Raw genomic sequence first — 23894 nt, forward strand, 5'->3', positions numbered from 1 at the left:
ACTGTTTCATTGTTCAGCTGTTGCTCAGTATTGTTTTAGTTTTGCTTGAAAGGAATTGAGGTGCGATCACAAGGATCCTAATCAAGGAGATTAAAATATTGTCGTATTGTAAATGGGGCTGAAACAATTAATCGGGTAAATCCAGATGAATCGATTATTTAAATAATTCTCAACTAATTAAGTAATTTATCAATTAACTGAAGCATACAGACTCAAAAAAAGGTCATCTGCTGAAAGAACACACTCAGAGCAGTAATTATGCCAAAACTGTACAAAAACATTTACATTTTGCATCTAAGATAAAAAAAAAAATACTTTGTAAATATGTTCTACCCAGAACTGAACTTGCATATTCTTAGTTTCAATTGGGTCAGATTTTGTTTAAAAAAATCTCCTAGTAAGCACCTTTTCTATCAGATTATTTATTGGAAAAGTAGTCAGCAGATTTGGCCCACACTATATTGTATTGATATTGAATCAGTCAGAAAAAGCTGATGTTCTCACATGTTGATGTTGGAAGTCTATTTTAGCTGCAGATGCATCACTTGCTACAAATGATGCAGCTGTTATTGCATTTTGGGCAATAAAATGGTTGTTATTGAAAAATGAACTGAATTATTAGTTGTATTTTTTGCATATTTAATGTATTTCTAACATTGTATAAAAAAGGTTTTAATAGTTAAATGAAAAATCAGTTCCAATTACCTGATTAATCTTTGTGAGAATAATAGACTACTAAAATAATCGCTAGTTGGAGCCCTAATTTTAATTAATATTCTTTGCATTCAACTAGACCTGGCTGTTCAGAAATGTTGCCGTGGCTTCAAAAATGGTATGGAGTATTTTTTAATATCCAGTTGAGATTTAGATTGACTTCTACTTTAGGTTTTTTTTATATTCAGTTCCAAATATTTCCATCTTGACGTCATTTGTCTCGGGTTTAGCAGCCGTGTTCAATGTGCTCTGGTACCAGTCTGCCTGTGTTTTGTTGGGACAGATGTTAAAGGGGAACAGTGTAACTTTCCTCCAGACCTCTGAGCGCGGCCTGCTTAGTCAGCTCAGCTGTCACCGGCCGGCTGTGATGGCTGAGCTCAGGCTGCGTGGACACAATGGTTCCCCCCCGGAGAGACTGCAGGCTCTGCTGATGCTAGAAGAAGTGACGCCCTGGAATGTAAAGCACAGCTTGAACCTATTCATATTCACCAGAAACACAAGAGCTTAGAGTCTGACACTGCATTATTTTTGTTGCCCTGATTTTTGTATTTTTCTAACTTTTTATTTTGGATGATACAGAGAAGTGTTGATGAAAAGGTTCAGTCTTGGTTTATTGTCTGTATGCAAATAACCACTGCTTGCATGCTTACTGTAGCTAAAAAACTCGCAAATTTCTTTTCTTGGGATCAGCAGCTGAATTTAAAGATGTATGTCTTTTTTTTTTATGACCCGAACTGGAGAAGAGGGGATACTAAGGTTGCAGCATAAACTCTAGGAGTGAGTTCAAGGGTCAAAAAGCTGTGGAGAGTAGAAATTTTTGACTTACCTTTGTTTGCACAGTCTGATCTGTTTATTTTGCCAATAACATAAATCATGCTGCACTTGCATCCAACCAGTATCATACGTAAATTAAAACCCCAAACCAGGCTGCTGCTGGACCGTCCCTACTGTTCATACTCTGTAACGCTCTGACACGACTGCAGAACAGAGCAACCACAACTACACTGGCTACTCAAGGTGTAGTAGAATTATATTGTGCTACTTTGTGGTACTATTGTGATAATGATTAGAAAAAAAATGTACTTCTATGATTAAAAAAAAACATTTTACTACTCTTTTAGGTAACTATATGGCGGTGGCTTAGTGGCACAGCATTCATATCTCCACAAGCACAAATATTCTTAAAAAACATTCCCATCTGAAATGGTCTTTTTCGGTTCGCCACTTATTTAAAAAAGTGATTGATATCACTAAACTGCACAGTAACTGCATTTAATCATATTTTTAAATTTACCGACACTTATTGACACCGTAATGGAACAAACAGCAGAGAAAATATCAAAAATGACGTTTCACATCAAACTACAAGTTGTTTTTTATTTACCATCAATAACTTACATTTTCCATGATAAATCAATATTCTTAGATATTTTTCACCAGAACTGAAGCGATATAAATGCCCACCCCTACTAGGTAGGTGATGCTTTTGAATGACATACCTGTAAGTCATGTCTTTGGATTCACACCTTAGTTTTACACATTGAGATAAACTGTTTAGCTAACCAATATCCCTGATTAAAATGACTCGAAAATAATAATCAGTGCTGATTTTTCAGCTGTTATTGGTTAATCTTTAACCAATAAAGATTATTGGTTAAAGATCTTTATTGGTTCTTTTTACCTCAAGAACAGCATTTTTACCCTGTTCTTGAGGTAAAAATGCACAGCTTATATATACGTGAAAGTTTGTTAGCGTTACTATTTACCGATCGAGGTCTGTTGCTAGTTCTTTGACTGCAGTCTGTCCTCTGGCTTCACTTAGTGCGGCGTTGAGCGATGTGAAAGGTCCGTGAACTGTGCAGACAGGAACACACGCGAGCTTGTCACTTTTCATCGGGTCATCGTCAAGACAGCCGGCCACTGAGATAAGCAAAGTGGCTGCTTGCTTTTTAAACTGTTCAACATTTAGGACTTTGTTTCCCCCTCTTTTTACATCAGTTTTTTTCTGCTAATATTTTACTTTTGCCAAATTGTATTTTCCTGTTCTGATGTTTAATGAAGATTATTCATTTTAGTTTCAAGTCATGACAACTTTTGGGAGTTTATTCAATATCTTACTAATTTAGTATTCCGATTACTAAATAGTTTGCACTCACACATCAAGTAATCATGTCTTTATTTCTCTTGGCACTCTTTTTACAAGCAAACTGATTACTTTTTGTGAAAACTAAAGACTTTTTCTCTCTTCATTAAGTACTCCCTGGGCATGACCTCGTGTCCCTTAATTTTGGAAGATCGGTAATTGGCTGATACTTAAGTAAAGCCGATCTCACCAGTCCCTAAAAATCAGTCACTGCCTTTATTGCTGTGCTGTGAGAGAGATTTGACTGACAGACCCAACCAACAGATCATGTCTGCATGTTCACCCCACTGTTGCCAAATCAGCAACTTTCTTGCTGTATTTAGCAGCATTTCAGACGAAATATTGGTATCGCCCAAAATTGAAATCGGTAGTCCATACTAAAAGATTGATCATTCAGAAAACTATAATTGGTGTGACCTTAAAAATTACAAGTATGATTTCTAACTAAACCTTTTGCTTTAACGCTTATTTGATGGTATTTTCTTCATGTAAAATATGTCCTAGAGATTACTTGTACCGCAATAATAAAGGTTTTCTTGCTGTTATTTGCAGATCTTCTATTTACCTTTGTATCTGCAACAGAATTGGATGTTGTCAAATTGATTTAATGATGCCCCATTAAATCGCTGTGATTTCTGCTGGTTATTTCTGTGGTTTCCTACCAATGAACAGACATGAAAGGTTCCCCAATCATTAGAGGATGGATTTGTTCTGTATTACTGGTCCAGTAAGTGGCTCTATAGTGAGGTTTCATTACTTCTGTTTGCTTTTAATGATGCAGGCTGTGGCACATGTAGTTTTATTTAGCTCTTAGCGGAGGCTGGCTGTGAGGCTGGTGGATGTAATAAAGCTCAGAGCTGCCTTCTGCAGTTTTATTAAGGAACCTGTGGGGGGAAAAAAACTCTGCTATTTTATTCATGTCTTCTATGTATATCTACCTAGGAGCAGCTGACATGACAGGAGGAAGGAAATGACAGAAGGATGAAATGAGTTTTAGATTTATAATCCTTCAGACGTGACCCCCATTTCCTGCAGCTTGACGTCCTGAGGGAATGTCATGTCAGACTCGTGTTGGTCAGATTGGATGGACAGGAGGGAGACGCACGCGCACACATGCACACACACACTCCCACACACAGAGACTCTGCTATGAGTGTTTGCTTATACTTGCTACCTTACCTGTGCTTTTAGTTTTTATGTTATTATATACACCAATTCTTTCCGTTTCATCACCTCTCCTAGCCATACAGCCCATCTCTCTGTATTTTCAAGATATTTTCTTGTGTATTCTGACTAAAAGTGTGCACTTTTTACTTTGCTAGAAATGTCATTCCAGTAAAATCTCCATGTGAAGGATGCGTTTTACTTCCAGGAAGATTACAGGATTATGTAATTGCGTGTTATACATGAGGTTTAGGGCCATAGAGGGGATAATAGCACCACCAAGGTTGATTTTTACTCCTTATAAAAGCTTCCTTTGCCTTTTTAAATCCAGACACACATTACCATTAAAAGTTTATTTTTAAGTGCTATTTTTCATTAGCATAATGGAGAGAAATGTTCAAACTGTACTTATATAATATTTTGGAGGAGAGGGCTAAAATAGAGTTGAGCATTTGTCATGTTCAGCTTTTACCATGATTTCTTAAATTCAAAGTAATGATTTAAAAAAACAGTTTACATTATCGTAGGGCTGGACGATATGGCTGAAACTTATATTTACAATGTAAGTATTTCATATCAGTTTATTGATAGCTATTGATTTCTGGTAGTTTTTTGTTTTAAATATATGAAACTGATGGATTGATCTTTCTTGTTTTATCTACAGTTTTCACTCCACAGTTTATTTTTTAGCAGTTTGAGGCAGCAGTGGTGACCTTAAACTGCTGCAAAAAGTTACTCTGTAGGCTGTTGCTAGGTAACCAAAGAATGAGCGAGTTGCTAGGTAACCAAAGAGGAGTGAGTTAGTTGATTCCACCAACCTAGTTTAGATCGCTCTGAGAGGTTGATAAGCTAAAGCCTTTCCTACATCTCCCAGAATGCTGTGCGGTTCTGGATCGCAGTTCAGTGAATATTCTTTATTTTTAATACTGGATATTTTATTACAAGTATTAGCTATTGATATTAATTAAATGTCTATTGCGATATATATTTTATTGGTTCATTGTCCAGCCCTATATTTTCTGTATTGTTAATTTTTAACTTTTGTTTTTCTCCGCTGTTTTATCAATACATTTACAAATACAATTAAATATAGTTAATACATAATCTTGGTGATGCAAATAACCCTAAATAAGTGCATTATAAATGGAAATGTTTTTCAAGAGCAGTATTTGCGTTTGTGGGGTTTATTGTTTCTGTGTCATGCAGTCACATTCATACATTTACCTAAAAAAAAGGTAGCAAATAGTTATTATCGTCACCTTTATCGTTAACCACAAGATATTGTGATGAAATAGTAAATCCATATTTAACTTAAAAGCCGGTTCTTGTTGCTGCGTCTGTCTGACCTCAGTTGTGGTTAAAGTTGCCCTTCCCTGGTCAGTCAGTCAGCCAGGAGTGGAGCAGCATGTTTTCTCTGCCAGTCTGTCACTCCCGCTCTACCTCAGCAGCCGACGAACGGCTGCAGACAAATGTGCAGCGATGAGACGGAGAGCCCACTGAGCCTGCCGCACTCCTGTCATTAACATGGAGAGTCACGCTCCTTCCTCTCTGCACCAACAGACGGTTTCCTCGTTTCTGTTCTGAAAGAAACCTGGATTCATTTCCACAAATCTACAGTTGCACCTTTTTAAATTTTGCAGGGATTTAATCAAAAATCCTATTTTGATGCGTCTTCCAATAAAGATCTTTTCTTGCATTTATTCCAGTTTTTCACTTAGTGTTCAACTGGATTGTTTTTGTTTTTATGCTTCTGTTCAGAAGTGTCTCTTAGGTCAAATCTCATTTCTCTTTATGACCCTCACCTTAGAGTGGCAAGAATGGCATCCAAAGCAATCGTCTTCTTCTGCCTCCAACCATCCAGTTATACCAGCGCCCCAAACAGTCTGATATATTATATATGTTTTAAATATATTATACATATATTTAAAACAAATTAAATTTACAAACTCATCAAACCGATACAGAAGAAAAAATGTCTTCCATATCTGTGCTTTTCACACAGCAATGCGACCCAAATTCTATTTTAATTTATTTTTTGCCTATATGTGACCTACATCCAACTTTGTCACATTAAGTTTTGTCCACCTAAATCAAATTAAATGGTCAACACAAATTAGTTTATAATGGATTTGTAGAAATTTAAATCAGATGTTGGAAGTTTTTCTATCTATTTCTGGTTTGTGGATTTTACTCATGTCTTCTTTCTTGAAGCTTTTGCTTCCTAAACACCAGCTATGTTTCACTGAAAACCTTGGACTTCATTCATAAAAAATAAATGTGGTGAAAATTATTTTTAATACCTTTCAGTTTCAAAAGCAGCCTGTTTTGATTAATATTTCTTTGTACTGCTTTCTTCATATTTCCATCCAGGACTTAAACCATGTTTTCTTTGTAATTCTGCAAAATATTTCATTATCAAGTAATTATGAATGCTTGACTCGTTCATAATTACATTTCATGAATTTTTTTGCAAGTGATTTTTAGTTTCTGCTCAATAATCTCTTTTTGTAGCCGTTGTTTATTAGCGGCAGTGCATGCAGTTCGTAGACATTTTGTGGTTTAGTCTCTGCTAAACTCTTTAATCTCGGCACCTGTTTCTTGCCTCAGGCAGACTTGGAGGTGGAGTTCGCTGAAGCTTTTGCCTGCTGACTTGGGATGAGACCCAGTTTTCTCTGACGCAGCCTGAAATCTCCAGAGATTTCATATTCTCTTTCATATCTCACTCTCCATCTGGCTTATTTGTTTGGGAGTTGAGGATTAAATCTCTGCCGCCTCATATCCGATCAGACGGAGCTGTAACAAGTAATATAATTTTATCTTAACAGGATTTGGGAGGAAATGTATTCCCGCTGTTATTTCAGAGTAGCTATAATATTTCAGCTCAAAGTAAAAGTTGAGTGTTTTAAAATTGTCACAAAACATGTTTGGGATCTGCTGCTCTGACACATTTCTGTTCATGTATCGATGATTTGTTTGTGCTGCAGAGGGAGATGAAGGAGCAGCTGGCTTCGCTGCAGGACAGCGAGAAGGGACACTCCGAGGCCCTCCATCTCCTGCGGAGACAACTCACGGAGACCAAGGTACTGGGAGCATTTCCCTTTAAACACAAATGTCATTTCTCACACAGAGACTTCAGCTGTTGAGATCACTGCCACTTTCTCTGCAGTGTGTAAACTCAGCAGCTCCAAATTACTGACATCTGAAGGTCCAGAGAAGCTGTATAATCTATTTATCGTCAATATGGGGTTGTTATATTTTTGTGTTTTCATTAAAAAGGCCCTTGATTCTGGACTTTTAGGTGCGGCTGTTTATTTTCCTACTTGAAGGGCCAGATCTTATGTCATATTAAGATGCTCAGAAATGCTTGCTATGTTTAAAGTTAATGTTTTATGTAATTATTTAGACATTACTTGCCCAATATAGGTTTTGTTGTGTCAAGTGAGTCAAATCTGTTAATAACTTTATAATTAGAAGGCTTGAGATTTACTGGATCCAAACAAACAATTACCAGAATGCACCCTTTCAAAATAAGAGAGTCCAGCTCAGATTAAATCCTCCTCCTGCAGGTGAAACACCAAAATCCAGTTTTCAATCTGCTCATATGTAGGAAATGGATCGTTTATTAAGTAGGTGTGGTGTGTTTGGTTACTGACTCTCACTTCCACAATGCTTTGGGTTGCCAGGTGATTTCTAACATGACCTGAGTAGCTTTTTAATCTCAAGTCATTGTGTTAATAAGTTCATATTTGCTTACACTCATATTCTCTCCTGTCACAACAAACCCTTCAGTTGGATTCACTGGAAGCTCATGTCTGATTTCCAAGAGGACCTTAGAGTTTTTATTTCCCCAAATATTTTTGTTAAAGCCTCTGCATGACGTTTCTGCATCGCTCGCCTTCTTGCCCTGGTCTTTTCTGTTTTATCGACTTTCTCCGACTGCCTGATATAGGTCGTTTAGCTCACTGGAAATGAGCTGATCTCATTAGCTTTACATCCATTTGCAGAGAGTGCAGTTCCTGGAAGTGGGCCACACTGACAGCATTGATCTTTGATGCATTTAGGTAGCTGACAATGAAATGACTTTCGGCTTTTGCTCTTCATTTAGTTCAGAGTTGAAGGGACGAGTTCTCGCGCCAGAAGCAATTCAGACTTTACATCTGTTGTCCTCCTGCTCTTCTTTAGGTCTGTGAATTTAGCTGCAAATCGTTACCTTTACTTCACAACTCTTTTGCCGTTTTGTGCTGTAAATTGAAATTTTCTATAACCTCACCAGGGGTTTGCTGGATGAAAAATACTCAGCCTGACGTCTCTGACGGCTGCAGCCACCCACTCAGTGCCATCACAACCTGCTGGGCCAAAACAACAAACATGTCAGTGTGACTGATAACTGCTCCGCTGCAGTCATCCTCCCCTTTCTCCACACGATCAGTTAAACTCTTAACTAGGTAGGAAATCTTTGACTCGCCGAGGAATCGTCGTTCTAACGAGCTCACACAGGAAGTGAGAGATTACCTGTCTGCACTAGCCAGCAGGATCTGCTTGAAAGGAGGAAATTGTGGGTGTGAGGAATTAAAAGTTGAGAGCTACAGCTGCTGTTTTAAAAAAGTTAGAGTAGAAGTTGTAAAATAAGAGTTGGACTGTTCTATTGAGATGTGGTTGTATGAAGTCGATAAAAGGTCACATTGTCATTTTGAGGCCATTTTCCACTAAAAATGCAAGTCTCAAAAATCAATAAATTAATTTCTAAAGAAGATTTAACACTGGAAATGTAAGTCATTTTGATAATCCAAAATAAATAAATAAAATGGATTATGAAGTCTATGTAAACAAACTTGCCCTTCAAAATATACAATAGAATATACTTTATTGATCCCCAAGGGGAAATTGATTAGTTGACAATCAACTAATCATCCAAGGTCTTAAATATTAATAATACAAATATAACCACAAGATATAAAGTTTATAATATATATAAATGTATACCTAAGAGTAATGTAATAAATAATATATTAATCATACTGCCAGTTGGGACTTTTGTGGGGTTAAAAAGTGTAAACTTATCATTTAAACTGACCGCTGTGTACTGGTATCAAATGTTTGCAGCATTTTTCTGTTTTTTTCACATCTCTTGTGTGATTAAGCGAACCGTCTTGCTGTGCACCATTTTTGTAGTTTGTCGATTAATCGCCTCAGTGATTGTGAACTGTCAGTAAGACGGAGACAGCCCATTGGTTATAGTTTTGTTTTCCAGTGTGGGAAAACTGTATTGGATGATTGCATTTTAGATGCAGATGTATTTTTAGTTGCTTCCGTTTTACAACAAATGCCACATACCGTCTCTCACAGGTAAAGTGGTTCACTTCAGCTTTCTTGTAGCAACGAGCTCAAAATTTCACATGCTCAAATCTTATTGGTCGCTTGATTGGAGGAGCGTAGGCGACTGTCGCCTTATTGGTCAGGTTCCATAGGAAACGAATGGAGAGGGACAACGTCGCCTCCTGTGTGTTGAGACCTGAAAAGAAAAGGTCCGAAATGAAGCTTTTCGTCCTCCAATCTCTTTGGTTGAAAGAAATTTGATGGAAACAAACAAGCATGCAGCTCATTTTAATTTGTAATGGGATTATTTGATTTATTCCTTGTAGCGACAGGCCTGCCTGCATGTATGCAGTTTTGTTTGTTTTTAATCAGGCCTTCTGTTCTATGCAAACACTAATTTCTTTAAGTGCACATCTTATTTTTTTTAAATCGTTTCTCCTCTGGATTCTTCATTGTTACTTGAACCTGCTGAGATTTTTAATGGATTTATCTCCTCTGTCTGCCCACCTGTCCTCCCACTCATTTTCTCTTTAGTGACTGTTCATGTTTGCCTTTTATTTTTTGTTTCTTTTCTTCTGCTTCTGTACAGGCGTCTGAAATACTCCTTATTTTCAGGTTAGATAGCTGTGTACACATATTACTCCCGAGAGCTTCACAAAATCAATACATCTACATGCTGAATCAATGAATTACTGTTTATGTAATATTAACAGAGTTTAGAGTACTGTGCAAACCCTTGATTTATTGATTTTTGTGTAATTAAAGTTCAGCCATTGTGACCTCAACTCTACAAACAAGCTAACAGCGGTCAGGAAATCTGCACTGAAGCTCTTTGACCTGCATTTATCCATTCACCATCTTACATGGGTTCAGCTTTTATAACCAGGACATTTTTTTTCTTCTTCTTTTTTTTTTCTTTTCAGTCTTCAGCCAAGAGTCTTCGTGCAACCATCGGCGACGCGTTCGAGCGGCTTCACCGCTTCCTCCGAGAGCGCCAGAAGAGCATGCTGGAGGAGCTGGAGATGGACACGGCCCGCAAGCTGGCCGACATCGAGCAGAAGATCCAGTGCTACAGCCAGCAGCTGCGCGACGTCAAGGAGGGCATCCAGATCCTGCAGGAGCGCCTCAGCGAGACGGGCCACCACGACTTCCTGGAGGGCGTGGCCATCACATCCGAGAGGTAGGTGTGATCTGCTCAGAGCCTCAAGTGTGAATAAATGTGCTCTAAAGCAGTGTTTCTCAAACTGTGGTCCCTGGACCACCGGTGGTCCACAGGCACCCCCTATTGGTCCGCGAGGTACTGCATGTAAACAACCATTTATTTGCTGTGATGTGAGCTCAAAGTGCAACTCTACAATTAGCTTAGTAAAGGTTTGTGTTAATAAAAGCTTAAGATATTAGTGGAAAGAAAACGCCAGGATAATATAATTGGAGGAAGCCAAGTCGTACCTGCTGAGAGTTTTGATGTAAAGTTCAGTAGCGATTTGATTCTTTTGAACGGTCTCCAGCAAAACGAGAACTGTTCTTTGTTTTTTACAACTTTACTCGCTTATAATGCTTTGCTCACACATCAACAACTATTATTTTTATTTAATTAAAAATGATTAAATTAATTAAATACGATAAATAAAACTGATAGTAACTGGTTGATAATTTTATTTTTAATGGTGCAAAAAAGGATTTTTGTTTGTCACAGCAACTAAAATCCATTTTTATTTTATTTTGCTTCTAAATTACAAATGGCCCTAAAATGGTATTCATGCACACAACATCTGGTAGTAAAAACAACTTCTTTTTTGTTTTCTATGTGTTTGACATCATTGGGAAGCTTCCAGACTTTCAGAATATGTAAGTAACTCAAAATGCCCCAAATAGATTGTTCATTTGGGGCAATTTTGAGTTAGGTGGTTTGTGAGTGTTTGTTAAATGGATTAAATAGTCCTCAGCCTGAAAAAGTTGCTCTAAAGTATTGGATTTGTTAAAATAGTTCAAAATGTGTTGAGTAGATTAGAATATTTGCAGTATAAAAACCAAAAGACGGATAAAAAGAAGCTGTGGAGGAGAGGAGAAGAATCAATGGATGAAAGTCGCATACAACACAAGTTCATAAGAAGTAAACAAAATCACCAACCATTTGAAATTTAATTAATTTTAAAGGTTTTCTAAAAGGATGAATGAAGTAGTGGATTGAAGAGCTGGTGACAGGTTATTCCAAACTTAAGCGTATTTTGCTTACAAGCTGTTCTGCACAACAGTAAGTAAAAGTCACAGACAGAAGAAATGCGAATACTAGGTAAAAAAATCTTTGGAAAAGCTACTGGCAAATCACTAGCTTCACACTAAATATGGTCAAGATCTTGTGGTTTTTTTAATTTTTTTTTTTTAAGAAGTGCATATGAAGGCAGTCAGTTTGAAAAATTCATCACTTTTAAAACTAACGCACATATAAATGTGTGGAATGTGTGGGCAGTGTTGTGCAAAGGCTGCTGACTGGTTGGAGAAAGTAGAGATTTGAGCAACGGCTCCAGCTGATCCCTGAACAGATGGAGCTTTTGGGCCGAATTAAACCAGCTGTAATGTCTAATCAGGAGGTGGATGATGAGGATTTATTGGAACAGTTTGATATCTTAAAGCATAAAATAGTGTAAGAGCAAAAAACAGCCGTTGAATGGCAAATTTCTTCAAATAAAATAAATTGTCATTAAAATTTAGTAATATCTGGCTTACATGATTTAAGATAATTCATTTAAACTAGTTGGGGGACTTTAAAAAGCTCCTTGTAGACGAGCAGGTAAAATTTAGTAGTTTTAACTTTTCTGATATAGCTAAAATGGTCAACAATATTATCTTCTGTATTTACTCTAGAACTATAGTTATAATCCATATTATATTCTTGGCTTTAATTATAACTTTTTTTACTTGCACAGAAGCACAGGAAAGTGACTAGACATGAAATGCAGTTTAAAGAAAGGAAGAAGTTGATTGTCTTAGTGCTTTATGCAAACAAAAGCTGGGCGATTATGGCTGAAAAACGTGTTGTGATATCTGAAAATACTGCCAAGCTGGTGATGTGACCGTTCCTGTTTTATCCACAAATTCCTCTCAACATGTTGTCCTCATTTTCTCCTTTCCAGTTTTTTAAAATTATTATTATTATTTGAATTTGTGAGACATGGTGGCAAAATCTTAAACTGCTGCTGTGCAAGTTACTCGGGAGGTCGTTGCTCGGTAACCAAAAAGCAAGCGAGTTAGTTAATGCCACCAACTTTTCTTAACTAGCTGTGAGAGGTTTAGCTGCTAGTCTTTTTTCTGCCTACATCTCCCACAATGCTGTGCGGTTCTGCATCTGAGTTCAGTAAACTTATTGAATATTCTATCAGACGTATTATCTATCGATATTGATCATGTAAATATCACGATGTATTTTGACTTATTGTGAAGCCATACTTCAATCACAGTGCATCTTCATGTCTTTGTCAGACATCTTGGAGGAAACCAATTAATGATAAGAAAAGGATCAATTGTAGTTTAATGGAAAACACAAAGCAAAGAAAAAAGCGAGTTAAGTCGACTTTCCATCTTGAGTTTGTGGTTTTTAAAAAATATATCCTAGAGAAGAACCTGGCAAATCAACTCTGATGTTGTAGGAGTGGCTTTTTTTTGTTTTGTTTTGTTTTTTTAAAAGTGTTCCCCAGTCTGTAAAAATACAGGAAAGTATGGATTATATTAATTATATTATATTTCCATTCAGTTGTGTAAATATTGTCAGTCTGTTGTAATATTTGCCTGAAATTCTCAAACATTTGTATTTGTAACATAAAAATGCACCAAGTACTTCCCTGACGTTGAGTAAAGTTAAGAGTTTTAAATCAAATCTGTAATTTCAAGATTCTAGGAGTCCTGAAATTACGATCAGAGTTAGGAAATCTCAAAATAAGCTCTTACTGCGCAGCGCCTCCATCTGTGTTTCTCATTTGCATTGCTGAGATAGAAAGTGATGACATGTTTGACTACAAATGTGCTTCTTATGGTTCTGTCTGACGTCCAGCCGAGTGTCTCAGATAAAATTAAGTTTCCTGTGTGCCGGCGGAGAGCGTTAACGCCGTGTGGGGTTCATTCATTTCTCAGAAAAGTAAAATGGCGCGACGTCAGATATTCATTACCGACTGGGGAAAAATCTCGGCACATATGACGAATACGAAAGTACTACAAGAACCAGAACAGTTAACAGTGGATAACAGTTCTGGTAGAGTGTGATTTTGTTATATTCCAGTTCTGGAAAAAACTGGATAAAAATTTTTTTTATTGTGGTTTGGAAAAAAACTTGAATTTCCAGACATTTTCTTCTTACATTATCTAAAAGATAAAATACAGAATTTCTGGAAAACAAATATGCTTTTTATAATTCAGTTTCAGTTTAACACATTAGAATTTGATTTTCCTCGATCATTTATTTATTTTAGATTTTGACTAAAACGCTTCTAAAAGAAAAAAGGGACTTTTTACTTTTTTGGTTCTTTAAATTATTTTAATTATACGTTTGAAACCAAATCCAAGGTTCTTAGTCTGCTTTAATAGCAAAGCTTTTAGATGGCTACCTTTTCTGAGTTTTGATAAATTTATTACTGGTTTCAAAGTGTGATTTTCAAGGAACTGCGTTCATCTCATGTTCAGCTTTTACAGTTTTTTTGTTGTTGTTTTTTTAGTGTTATTTGAGCTTATTATAAGTTTATCTAGAAGACAAAATGCCTTTTGGGACCAGCTTCAACAATTTGTTTCATTATTTGTGGAAGAAAAAAACAACAAACCCAAATAAAGTGTAATGAAATACAGCTGAAAACGATCTCTGAAGCTGAGTTTGGAAAAATGTTGAGCTTTTAAGTGGAAATATTGTAGGAACAATGCATCTGTTAAAATGTAAGCCTTAAAATTAACACGGGATGTTTAGTTTAGATATTGCATCATTGTGTGGACACAGCAGGACTGTTGACCCTTACTCGTGTTGTTTGCTTTCGCTGTTTAAACTGGTTTCAATTCTCCAGGTTATTCTAAGCAGTTTTGAGGTTTTGCTGCTTTTTGGCTCCATTTTCAGAGATTAGACCGTTTCTATTTCTGTCGCTCTGCAAGACAACACCAGCTCCTGCAGGAGGATTAATGCAGAACAGGACAGCTGCAGGTTAAGATGCACATTTTGGTAAGAGAGAAGCCGGAGTAAGCGGTGTTATTAATTATTTACAGCCTGTTTCTTAGACAAGGATGTGTCCCAGGTGAACGGAAATGTGTCAGCATGTAGAGTAGCTTTCTCTCCTTCACATGAAGGTTCATATAAAGGTTTTTTTTTTGCAAAGCGTGACCCCGTGCCCGTTCTGCCAGCTTCATCCTTTCAGTTCGTGATTAATGATGCTGTTTACCAGCTAATGGAAGATTTCAAAAAGCATAAATAAAAAGAAATTCATCAAGCATTGAAAGTTGGAGCTGCACAACGCGAGTCGATATTAAATTACAAATCACGACGTCAGCTCAGACTGTTGTTGATCTGTTTTTCAGGGTTAAAGGGAAGATACATGAAACCAATCTGACTTATGAGGACTTCCCAACGTCCAAGTACATGGGGCCCCTGCAGTACACAATCTGGAAATCACTCTTCCAAGACATTTCACCAGGTAAGGGAGCGCTACACAAACTACAGCCGTCAGGCTTAAAGGTTGTCTGACTGTGTTTGCTGCTTCGGAGACAAACAGATCAATATTATATCCTTCAATAAATATGTGGAAAATTGCTCTGATTTAAATGTTTAGCCGTTTGTTTTTAAAGCTAAAGCAGCTTTACTGGGGGTCGCGCACGTGTTGGCGATCCCATTTTGCTAGTTAAGCTTTGAGATTAAACAAACAAGATGCTGCTTGTTAATAAATTATGAGTTTCCTGTTGCATCTAATCATCCTTGAGCAACCAAGAGGGAAATTTCCATCTGTTACTGAGGAAAATTACCTTTTAGTTTTATGTTTTGGTTGTTAGCATTATAAAAAATGTGATTTATTAAAATATGTTCTCAATATTTCTGTATTCTGTGCACAAAATATGAAAAATTAATATTTCGTTGTAACTACAGAGGTGGCTGCACTCAGAATCGACCATTTTACTTCTACCAGCGATAAGGGGAAATTTTCCTGCTAGTGAAGCAGCAGCTGTGGTTTTTACCAGAACATTTTTACAAAGACTGATATATAGAGAAAACTGTACAGGAGGACAGCCAAGATTCTTGTGGTCGTATAAATAGCAATACAAAAAATGCTAAGTGGAAACATCTTTTCCCAGAATGTGATGCATTTTTATTTTTCTGCTCGTGTTTCTGGGCCACTGAGACTTTCAGCTAACAATTTAACTTTTAATTAAAGCTGCTATTTCCAAAAATATATATCCAGTGTACAATAATGACTTAGAAACATTTGCTTTTGTCTGACGCAACCACGTTTTATTGTTCAGGTTATAATTCTGTAAACTATTTGGAGCAGAAAAACAACACTGCACAGATGTTGTGGTAAAAAGATAATGGATGCCATGTTGCTTGGGGCTGCATTTTGAAGCTGCAGATGAAGACAGATTTTGCCTTTTGCCTTTCAGCTCAACAAGCCGCAGCGTACGTCCAAATGAAAAATTGAAGGGCCTCAGCGGCAGATCGGCGCTCTAAATGCCTCACCCTGAGCCCAGACCCGTTTCTAATTGAAAAGCTACAGGGAGAGCTGCAGCTGGAGAGGATTTAAATAAATTTGCAGAGTGAAATAAATTTGTGAAGTCAAAATCCGCTAGGCTTCTATACATCCACTCAAAAAAGAGCGGAGTGCTTTGATAAAAATCAAAACGTGTTTTGCACAGCCTCCGGCTCCTTCTCAGGTGAGAAATTGTGATGCCTTTCAGTGTTTGAAGGTCCTGAGTGGAGCAGGACTTCTTGCAGCCGTCTCTCACTCGCAACACATAACTCAACAAACACACTGAGGATTTTATAATGTTGTTTTGCTCTCTCAATCAGTTCTCAGCCCGCGGGGAGGCCAGACAGTTTCTTGGCCTCTCTTGACTGGCTGCTAAATGGAACAATTGGTTGCGATCCATCAGCAGCAGTTGCCAGAGCGTCAACAAAGACATTCCTCCCATCGGCCCCAAAATTCACTGTTCGGAAAGCAGGAGCAGGCCGGGAGCTGGTTTTAAACCCCACTTATGTTTAGCAGGACAGTTCGAATCTCCTGTTTCTTCATTTGACCCAAGCAGGCGCTCAGGCTATGAATCTTTAATGAGGTGATTGCAACAAACACTTGAGTTGTCATTGACCAGTGAACAAGCTGTCCTGGCCGCTGGCAGTTCGCCACAAAATTCACCTCCATCTATCCTTGCCGACATAATTGCAGAACAGTTTAAAAGAAATGCATCACCACCCCTGATTAATGTAAGAAAGTAAAATAACCATATGTGCACTGATGAGCCTAAAAGTTAAACTCCTGTAACATAGTGATATGGCAGCATTGAACTGAGACGTTTTAAATAAACATAATTCAGGTTATTTTAATTTTTGTATTTCATTCACTCAATAAATATGAATAGTTCATGAAACTATTCATATTTAAATGATATCATGAATTAAAAGGAGCTGAAGAAGTATTGACATAAATCTGCATGGAGTGACAGTTTTAATAAAAATGTCAATTTTTTTAATAAAAGTTTCATACTGCAGCTTTAAGCAGTAGAGAAAAACAAAATCTACAAGCAAATATTCTTTCCTTCATTTGGCTCAGACAGAAAAAATAATGCTGCAGTTAATCGTCATTTATTTTTTTATTTTTGATACTTTGACTTTTAGTTTTTATACTTGCTGTAACATTAATTGTCCAGTTGGGACATACATCTGAATCTAAAAGTTAAACAAATGATTTTTTTTAATCTTATATACTTAATATAAACAATGCCTACATTGGCCTGGCTGTTAACTTCCTGCGTGCGCTAGCTGTGCTGTCGTCATGTTTCAGCTTTGGGTTGCTTTTTGCATTCAATCGAAGATTTAAATTGTAAAATCTTAAACAATATTTTGAGTGCATTCATTAAATATTTGTCCTCTTGTATTCGATTTTCAGATGAGCTTTGTGATGAAAATGTTTGCTATATTGATTTTACTCTGAACTGAACCGTTCTATACATATGGAGTTTTTGGAAAAGAATTTGTGATTTGTGAAAGCTTTTGCTTTAACTGAAGAAGCTAATTTCATCTTGTGTCGCATCGTATGTTAAGCTGGATGTATTGTTACTGCCCTGGCAGAGCTCTGAGCTGATCTACATCTGGGAAGCCATGCTTGCCAGAAGCTCCACTGGGTGCAAACCCTCCTAAAACGCATAACTGCACAGAGAATTAGACATTCTACGGAGCTGTGAACTGAAACTGCTCCTCCTTTCCCTATAATTACTGTCTCTGTGTGTTTTTACACTCCCAGCGTGGGTTGATGTATCTGAGACTGAGCTGTCCTGCAGGACGCTTTTCTTTGAAGGCCAGTGGCTAAAGATAAAACAGATGTGTGGTGTTGGTCACATGGATGCAGCGGTTGTGAAACTCTGGTCTGTTTCTCATTCCTGATCATTTTAATCAGCAGGAATATTTTGGGCTGTTGCCACACCTGATTTGTAAAGTTTCTCAGCAGCTCTACCAGTCGGCTCTGAATTGGCATGACTTCAAATAACATTGGAGCCTTTATCTAAGTCATAAAGTTAATGCTAACACAACACGAGTTGTAAACTGACCACAGAGCAGCTGAGAATGCAGCCAGAGTGAAGGGGTTACATCTGGAACACCAAACTTGGGCATAAGAAAATGGTCTTCATCTTTAAATTGTTTTTATTAAATTAAGTTTCACATGGAGATTTATCTATTGAAAAGGAGCTGAAACTGTGTGAGACCTAACAAACCGTCACCCTACCCAGGCATTTTAAAAACTCTGAGCTTTGTCTGCCTGGAATTAATCACAGTAACAAACCACCAAGTCACCAAAATACTTCATGTTAGGAAACATTGCAGTGATTGTTCAAGCCTCACTTTCCTCCACATGTGTTTTAATCACAAGAGTTTAGCTGCACCAGTAGTTAAAATGTTAAACCTTAGTTAAATTAAAACTTAAATGTTCTTTCCGTTTTCAGCTCAGAAAAGCAGAATAAGTTGGTCCTCTTTATTCGTACTCTAGTTTGTTTGCTTAGAAGATCCGGTTCGATTGGGGAGGTGTGAATGCACAATCAAACTTCGATAAGGACCAAGAAAAGCGAACACTGGTTCGCCTAAAAACCTAGGTCTTGGTTTGGTTGAAGTGAACTCTGGTGGTTTGAATGCATATGTGGATGCAAACAGAACGGAGATTGCTCCAAAAGCAGAAAGCGGATTATAGCGCAGGGCATTCTGGGTAAATTCAACCAAAAATGTAAAAGTCTTAATGCTCGTGGTGTTTTGCCAAAGACAAAAGAGAAAACCTGCAACCACTAAAATCTGATACTACTTCATTTTTGTTAAAAATTTGTGAGGAAAGAAGTTGTGCTCATGTCTTCTTCAGAGGTTTTGTGTCATTTCCTTCAGTGGTTCTTGGTGCAGCGCCACCACAGGCAAGTGGGGGAACAGCTCTTTGAAAGGGTTTGGTTCATTTGACAGTGCAGTGTGAAAACATACCAAATGTCGCTATTTTGGTTGCCAATCGAACCAAATTTACTGAACTATCAGGTGTAAAAACACCCCTAGAAAATTCCATTTTAAAATATTTAACCATGCTTTGAAAATCAATGGAAAGGCTGATCTTCATGTCTGTTGATCACTTTTTTCTGTCTCTAAAATCTGATAGGTAACCTGTAATCTCTCTTACCAACAGTGCCAGGAGCCCTGACCCTTGACCCCATCACAGCCCACCAAAGACTGATCCTCTCAGACGATTCCACCATCGTGGCGTACGGGAATCTCCACCCGCAGCCTCTGCAGGACTCCCCGAGGCGCTTCGACGTGGAGGTCTCCGTCCTGGGCGCCGAGGGCTTCGTATCGGGCGTCCACTACTGGGAGGTGATGGTGTCGGAGAAGACGCAGTGGATGATCGGCGTGGCCAACGAGACGGTGAGCCGCAAGGGCAGCATCCAGATCCAGCCCAGCCGCGGCTTCTACTGCATCGTGATGCACGACGGCAACCAGTACAGCGCCTGCACCGAGCCCTGGACGCGCCTCAATGTCAAGAGCAAGCTGGAGAAGGTGGGGGTGTTCCTGGACTACCCGAAAGGCCTGCTCATCTTCTACAACGCAGACGACATGTCCTGGCTCTACACATACCGGGAGAAATTCACCTCAAAGGTCTTCCCTTATTTCAGCCCCGGCCAGAGCCACGCCAACGGCAAGAACGTGCAGCCGCTGCGCATCAACACCGTGCGGCTTTAAGGGGAAACGTCGCTGGTTGCAGATGACCAAACAGATGATTAAATCATAGGTGACAGAAATGTTTAAAAATGTATATTGGGGGTGTTAAAGTTTTTTTTTTTTTTTTTAGTTCTGTCAAGAATCATGCTTTCCGAAATGTTTATTTTTTAAGAACTTTAAAGTCGTCGTTTGCACTTGGACCTCATTGAGCATCCTGTTGGGAACAAAGATGACACTAAGTGGAGAAACTAAGTGGGCTTTGACAGACGGAGATGAAGAACAGGCCCAACTCACACTCCCAGGCGAATCGCTCTCACTATAAACTCTCGCCTGTCAGGCTCGATGTCGCCTGTTTGTTTCCAAACAAGTGCACCAGTGAAAAACAGCCACTTGTCTTCTTCTATACTGCTGGCTTCCGGTGCTGGATGTGATTGACGGGACTCCTGTTTGTTTTCTCTGTTTTTCAGACGGTGACTCACTCGTGTCAAGTGTTCTGGTATCTTGGAGTTGTTGCTGTTTTGTTTTTTAATAAGTTAATTTGTGGATTTTGGCTTCAGAAGAGCCTTAAATAAGAGAGTATCATTTTTGTTTTGGACTATTATGTTTCTCTGTGTAGTCCGTCATTGTGAAGAAAACCTGTGTGTGTGCGTGTGTGTGTTCTGTCTGTTTTATTTCTAAACACTTAAGAGCAGAAGAGCACTACTTGCAGTGTCTTGCAAAAGTATTCACACTTCTTGAATTTTTTCTCACATTACAACCATAAGTTCAATGTATTTTATGTGGCTGATCGACACAAAGTGAGTTTGAGCTTGTTAAGGAAAGTCTCTGAAAAGTGTGGCATGCATTTGTAGTCGGCCCCTTTTCTTTGCAAAACAGGTCAAGCCCAGACTGGATGGAGAACTGGATGAAGTCTTAACATAGATTGTCCACTAGATTTAAGTCTGAACTTTGACTAGGCCATTTTAACACAGGCATCTATTTTAATCTAAACTGTTATTCTTCTTTGTTTTTGTTTTTTTGTATGTTGGTCAAAAAGTTGATTGGTTCTGGTTTTCTTCTTGCCAGTCTTCCATAAGAGCCACATTTGAGAATTTAAGTGACAGATTCTTCCACCTGAGCTATGAATCGCTGCAAACCCTCCAGAGTTGCCTTTTCATCATTTCTGAGGGTAAATAGTTGCACTGGTTTTATTTGTAAAGTGTTTAAGAGGGGTAAAAACAAATGCTTCCCCCACTTTTGTGTGTAAAAACCATAGAAACTCTTCATCATTCTACTTGTACATCATAATTATGCACTGCTCTCTCTTGCTTTCACATCATAACATAAAATGTTGGCTGTAACTTCATACAACATGGCTGCATCGGGGGTGTGAATACTTTTCTAATGCATTGTGCTCAGTAGGTAATTTTAAAAAGGCAGGACGTTGCTTAGGCAAATGCTGCTATTGGTGAAGCAAGGACCTTCTAGTTTGTATATAAAGTAAAAAGGAGGAAGTCTCCAGTGGAGTTGTTCATATTTAAGTTCCTGTCCTCTTCCTGAGACGTCCACATGTTTCTTCCCTCATCTTGTCTTAATATTAAATGGATATTAAATTAAGTAAATATTGATTCTTGTTGTCGAGGGAGGTGTGAGGAGAGTGCCACAGAGAACCAGTGTCCTCTTCTATTAATTCACCTCATTTGTTAGATGAAATTGAGCTGAATGTTTGGAGAAGAGGCAGTGGGCGGGTGAGTTATGTGCTGGTGTTGCATGATAATAAAAATCACAGATCATTCCTTTTGAGGCTCGGTCATGTTCATTTCTGTCCCATGTGCCTCACGTGCTCTTGTTTCATTGTTAGTCACCCACAAGTCCTGCTGTCTGGGGTCGCAAATCCAACTTCGGTTGTCGCTAATGAAGCTGAATGCCCAGGCAATGGAAAAAAAATAGTAATAATTGCACAATTCTTCAAGATCAAGTTGAAATCAACCAACAAATAATGAAACAAAAGCAGCAGCCTTCCTTTGCTATTGTATTTTTTATTTTTGCATTTGTGCGTGTGTCGTCTTTGTTGGTTTATAAAGTAAAAATTGGGGCAGTGCCCTCACTTCGGTAGGAAATGATTCTGGTATGTGCCGTAGAATGTGAGTCGAGCTGCGAGTCGGTGGCTGTTTTAACATGCACAGATCTGCAGGAGTCTCTGACGATCCTTAAATTATGAGTCATTTTTGCAGAGCAACACCTGGATCTGCTTGTTACCCACAAAAAGCCTGCTGTTCGGTTTATTTTAAGGTTTTAGGCTGAAGTTCCAGACACTATGGAGAGCTTTCTGATGTTTTGGTCTAAAGTGGATCTTGACATGCAGGATTAAAGAGAACTTGACTCCAGATTGTTTTGCTGCATTCAGTGGAAATATTACAACTAATAGGAGTTGTGTTGGGTCAATGTTGAATCTATTGGTAAAATATATATATATTATGCTCATAACTATGACACTTTATATGGATATAATGATGACTGTGTCTTTTGATGATGGCCTCTTCGCACCTGTTGTGTTTAAAAAAAAAAAAACACTTCAGTGGGCTTTTGCTGCTGGAGGATTGTGGGAAATGTTGTAATGTACAATAAACCACTATAAAAACCTGACTGTCTTCAAGTTTGTCTTGAAATTAATATTCTTGCTGCAGGATAAAAACATATCTGTGGGTAAATCTCACCATCAGGTGATTAAAAACAGGTCTGTCAACTCATCACAGAAAATACATTTTGCATTTTAGTAGCGATTTTATTTCTTAAACATTAAATGTTGAGATTTTCACAAATATTTGGATTTGTGGTCATTCATAAGGAGTAATTAATAGTAACTGAACCACCTGGTGTTGTCAGTCTCGTGTGTAGAATGAACTTTTCCTGTTTTTAAGCTTTTCTTTCTTCAAAGTTATTTTTTTTATTCCCAAAAGCACCAACACTGACTGCCGTGGCTACAAAACAAGCACAACCCTTCTTTTTACATTTTAAACATTTTAAAACATGATCAAGATATTGATTATAGCACAAATAAAAAATGTATTACAATAAATTATATATAATAGTTCCATAAACAAGTCAATATTAATGAATATTAAATGTTAATTGAAATTTTAATTGAGTCCTGCTTTTAAAATAGATAAAATAATTAAATTATTCATCAACTGAGGGGTTTTTTTTCTTAGCGGTGCAAAGACGGGGACACAAGCTGAAGAAGACGCACTAAAATTGCAATATCATCTAAATGCACTGCAGTCCTAAATTAAAAAGAACAGTGGGCAAAAACTTGAATAGCAAAGCTTAACCAAACAAAACACATGGATCTGTTCAGCATGTCAAAACTACGAAGCATATTGTTTGTTACAGCGGCATAAAACAAAGGCTAATATTTCTAGTCACACGCTTAGCCTGTTTAGCTTAGCATAGCTTAACTTTTAGCATACAGGAGCTAAAAAATCTAGTTTTATTTTTAGTGCCCTTATGCTAACTCTCTGCAACTTATCAACTTAAAGTCAAAATTATTGAGTCATTATAGACTACACATTTCAAGTTTGTGGAAAAATTATCCCTTTTTCTCCTTTTGTGTGTGTGTGTGTGTGCGCGCGCGCGCGCGCAGTAGACTGGAGCCGTTTTCTCTTATTTCACAACATGAACTTGCCAATGGGGTGGAAACCAGCTACTTGGTTACTACCTCGTGTATTTGCGTGTAAATGTTCAACTTGCAGAAATATTAATGGCGGTTTAAAAAACAAAGCAAAACAGGAGCATTTTTGTAATAAATGGACAAGAAGTGTGGACAAAATGCAACCCAGCTAGCATGACTGAACGCTCAGACAGCGTCACATGAACGTTCCCAAGCACGTTCGGCGGAAGTAGTAATGGCTGCTAACGGAATCGACCGTTACAGATCGTGTGAGACGGACAATGAAAACACGCTGCGTCCGATCTCCTGCTATGACATGGTTCACTACTTGGTGAACACGAAGAAGCGTGTAAACCACGGAGGAGCTTCGTGGCCCGAACGGAAAGCCGCCTTCTCAAATGAAACATATGAGGAGCAGATGAGTCCCGTTCAACGGCCTTGTAGAGAACGTTCAAGCTCTTCACGTGAACGACACGGTTCTGGTCACTGGTACA

At 38.0% G+C, this 23894-nt stretch overlaps 1 protein-coding gene across 1 annotated transcript in view; it reads left to right on the forward strand.

Moving 5' to 3' along the window:
• The window catches only part of LOC116735153 (E3 ubiquitin-protein ligase TRIM62-like), a 46274-nt gene extending 24551 nt beyond the window's left edge, over positions 1 to 21723 (forward strand). The window contains 4 exon segments of the mRNA XM_032586810.1: positions 7006 to 7101; positions 10261 to 10517; positions 14885 to 15000; positions 19222 to 21723. Of these exon segments, the coding sequence (XP_032442701.1) occupies positions 7006 to 7101; positions 10261 to 10517; positions 14885 to 15000; positions 19222 to 19772 (1020 nt within the window). The 3' untranslated portion in view covers positions 19773 to 21723.
• The last annotated feature ends 2171 nt before the right edge of the window (positions 21724 to 23894 follow it).

This window comes from Xiphophorus hellerii, chromosome 16 (assembly GCF_003331165.1).
Source record: "Xiphophorus hellerii strain 12219 chromosome 16, Xiphophorus_hellerii-4.1, whole genome shotgun sequence".
In the NCBI taxonomy this organism is placed as follows: domain Eukaryota; kingdom Metazoa; phylum Chordata; class Actinopteri; order Cyprinodontiformes; family Poeciliidae; genus Xiphophorus; species Xiphophorus hellerii.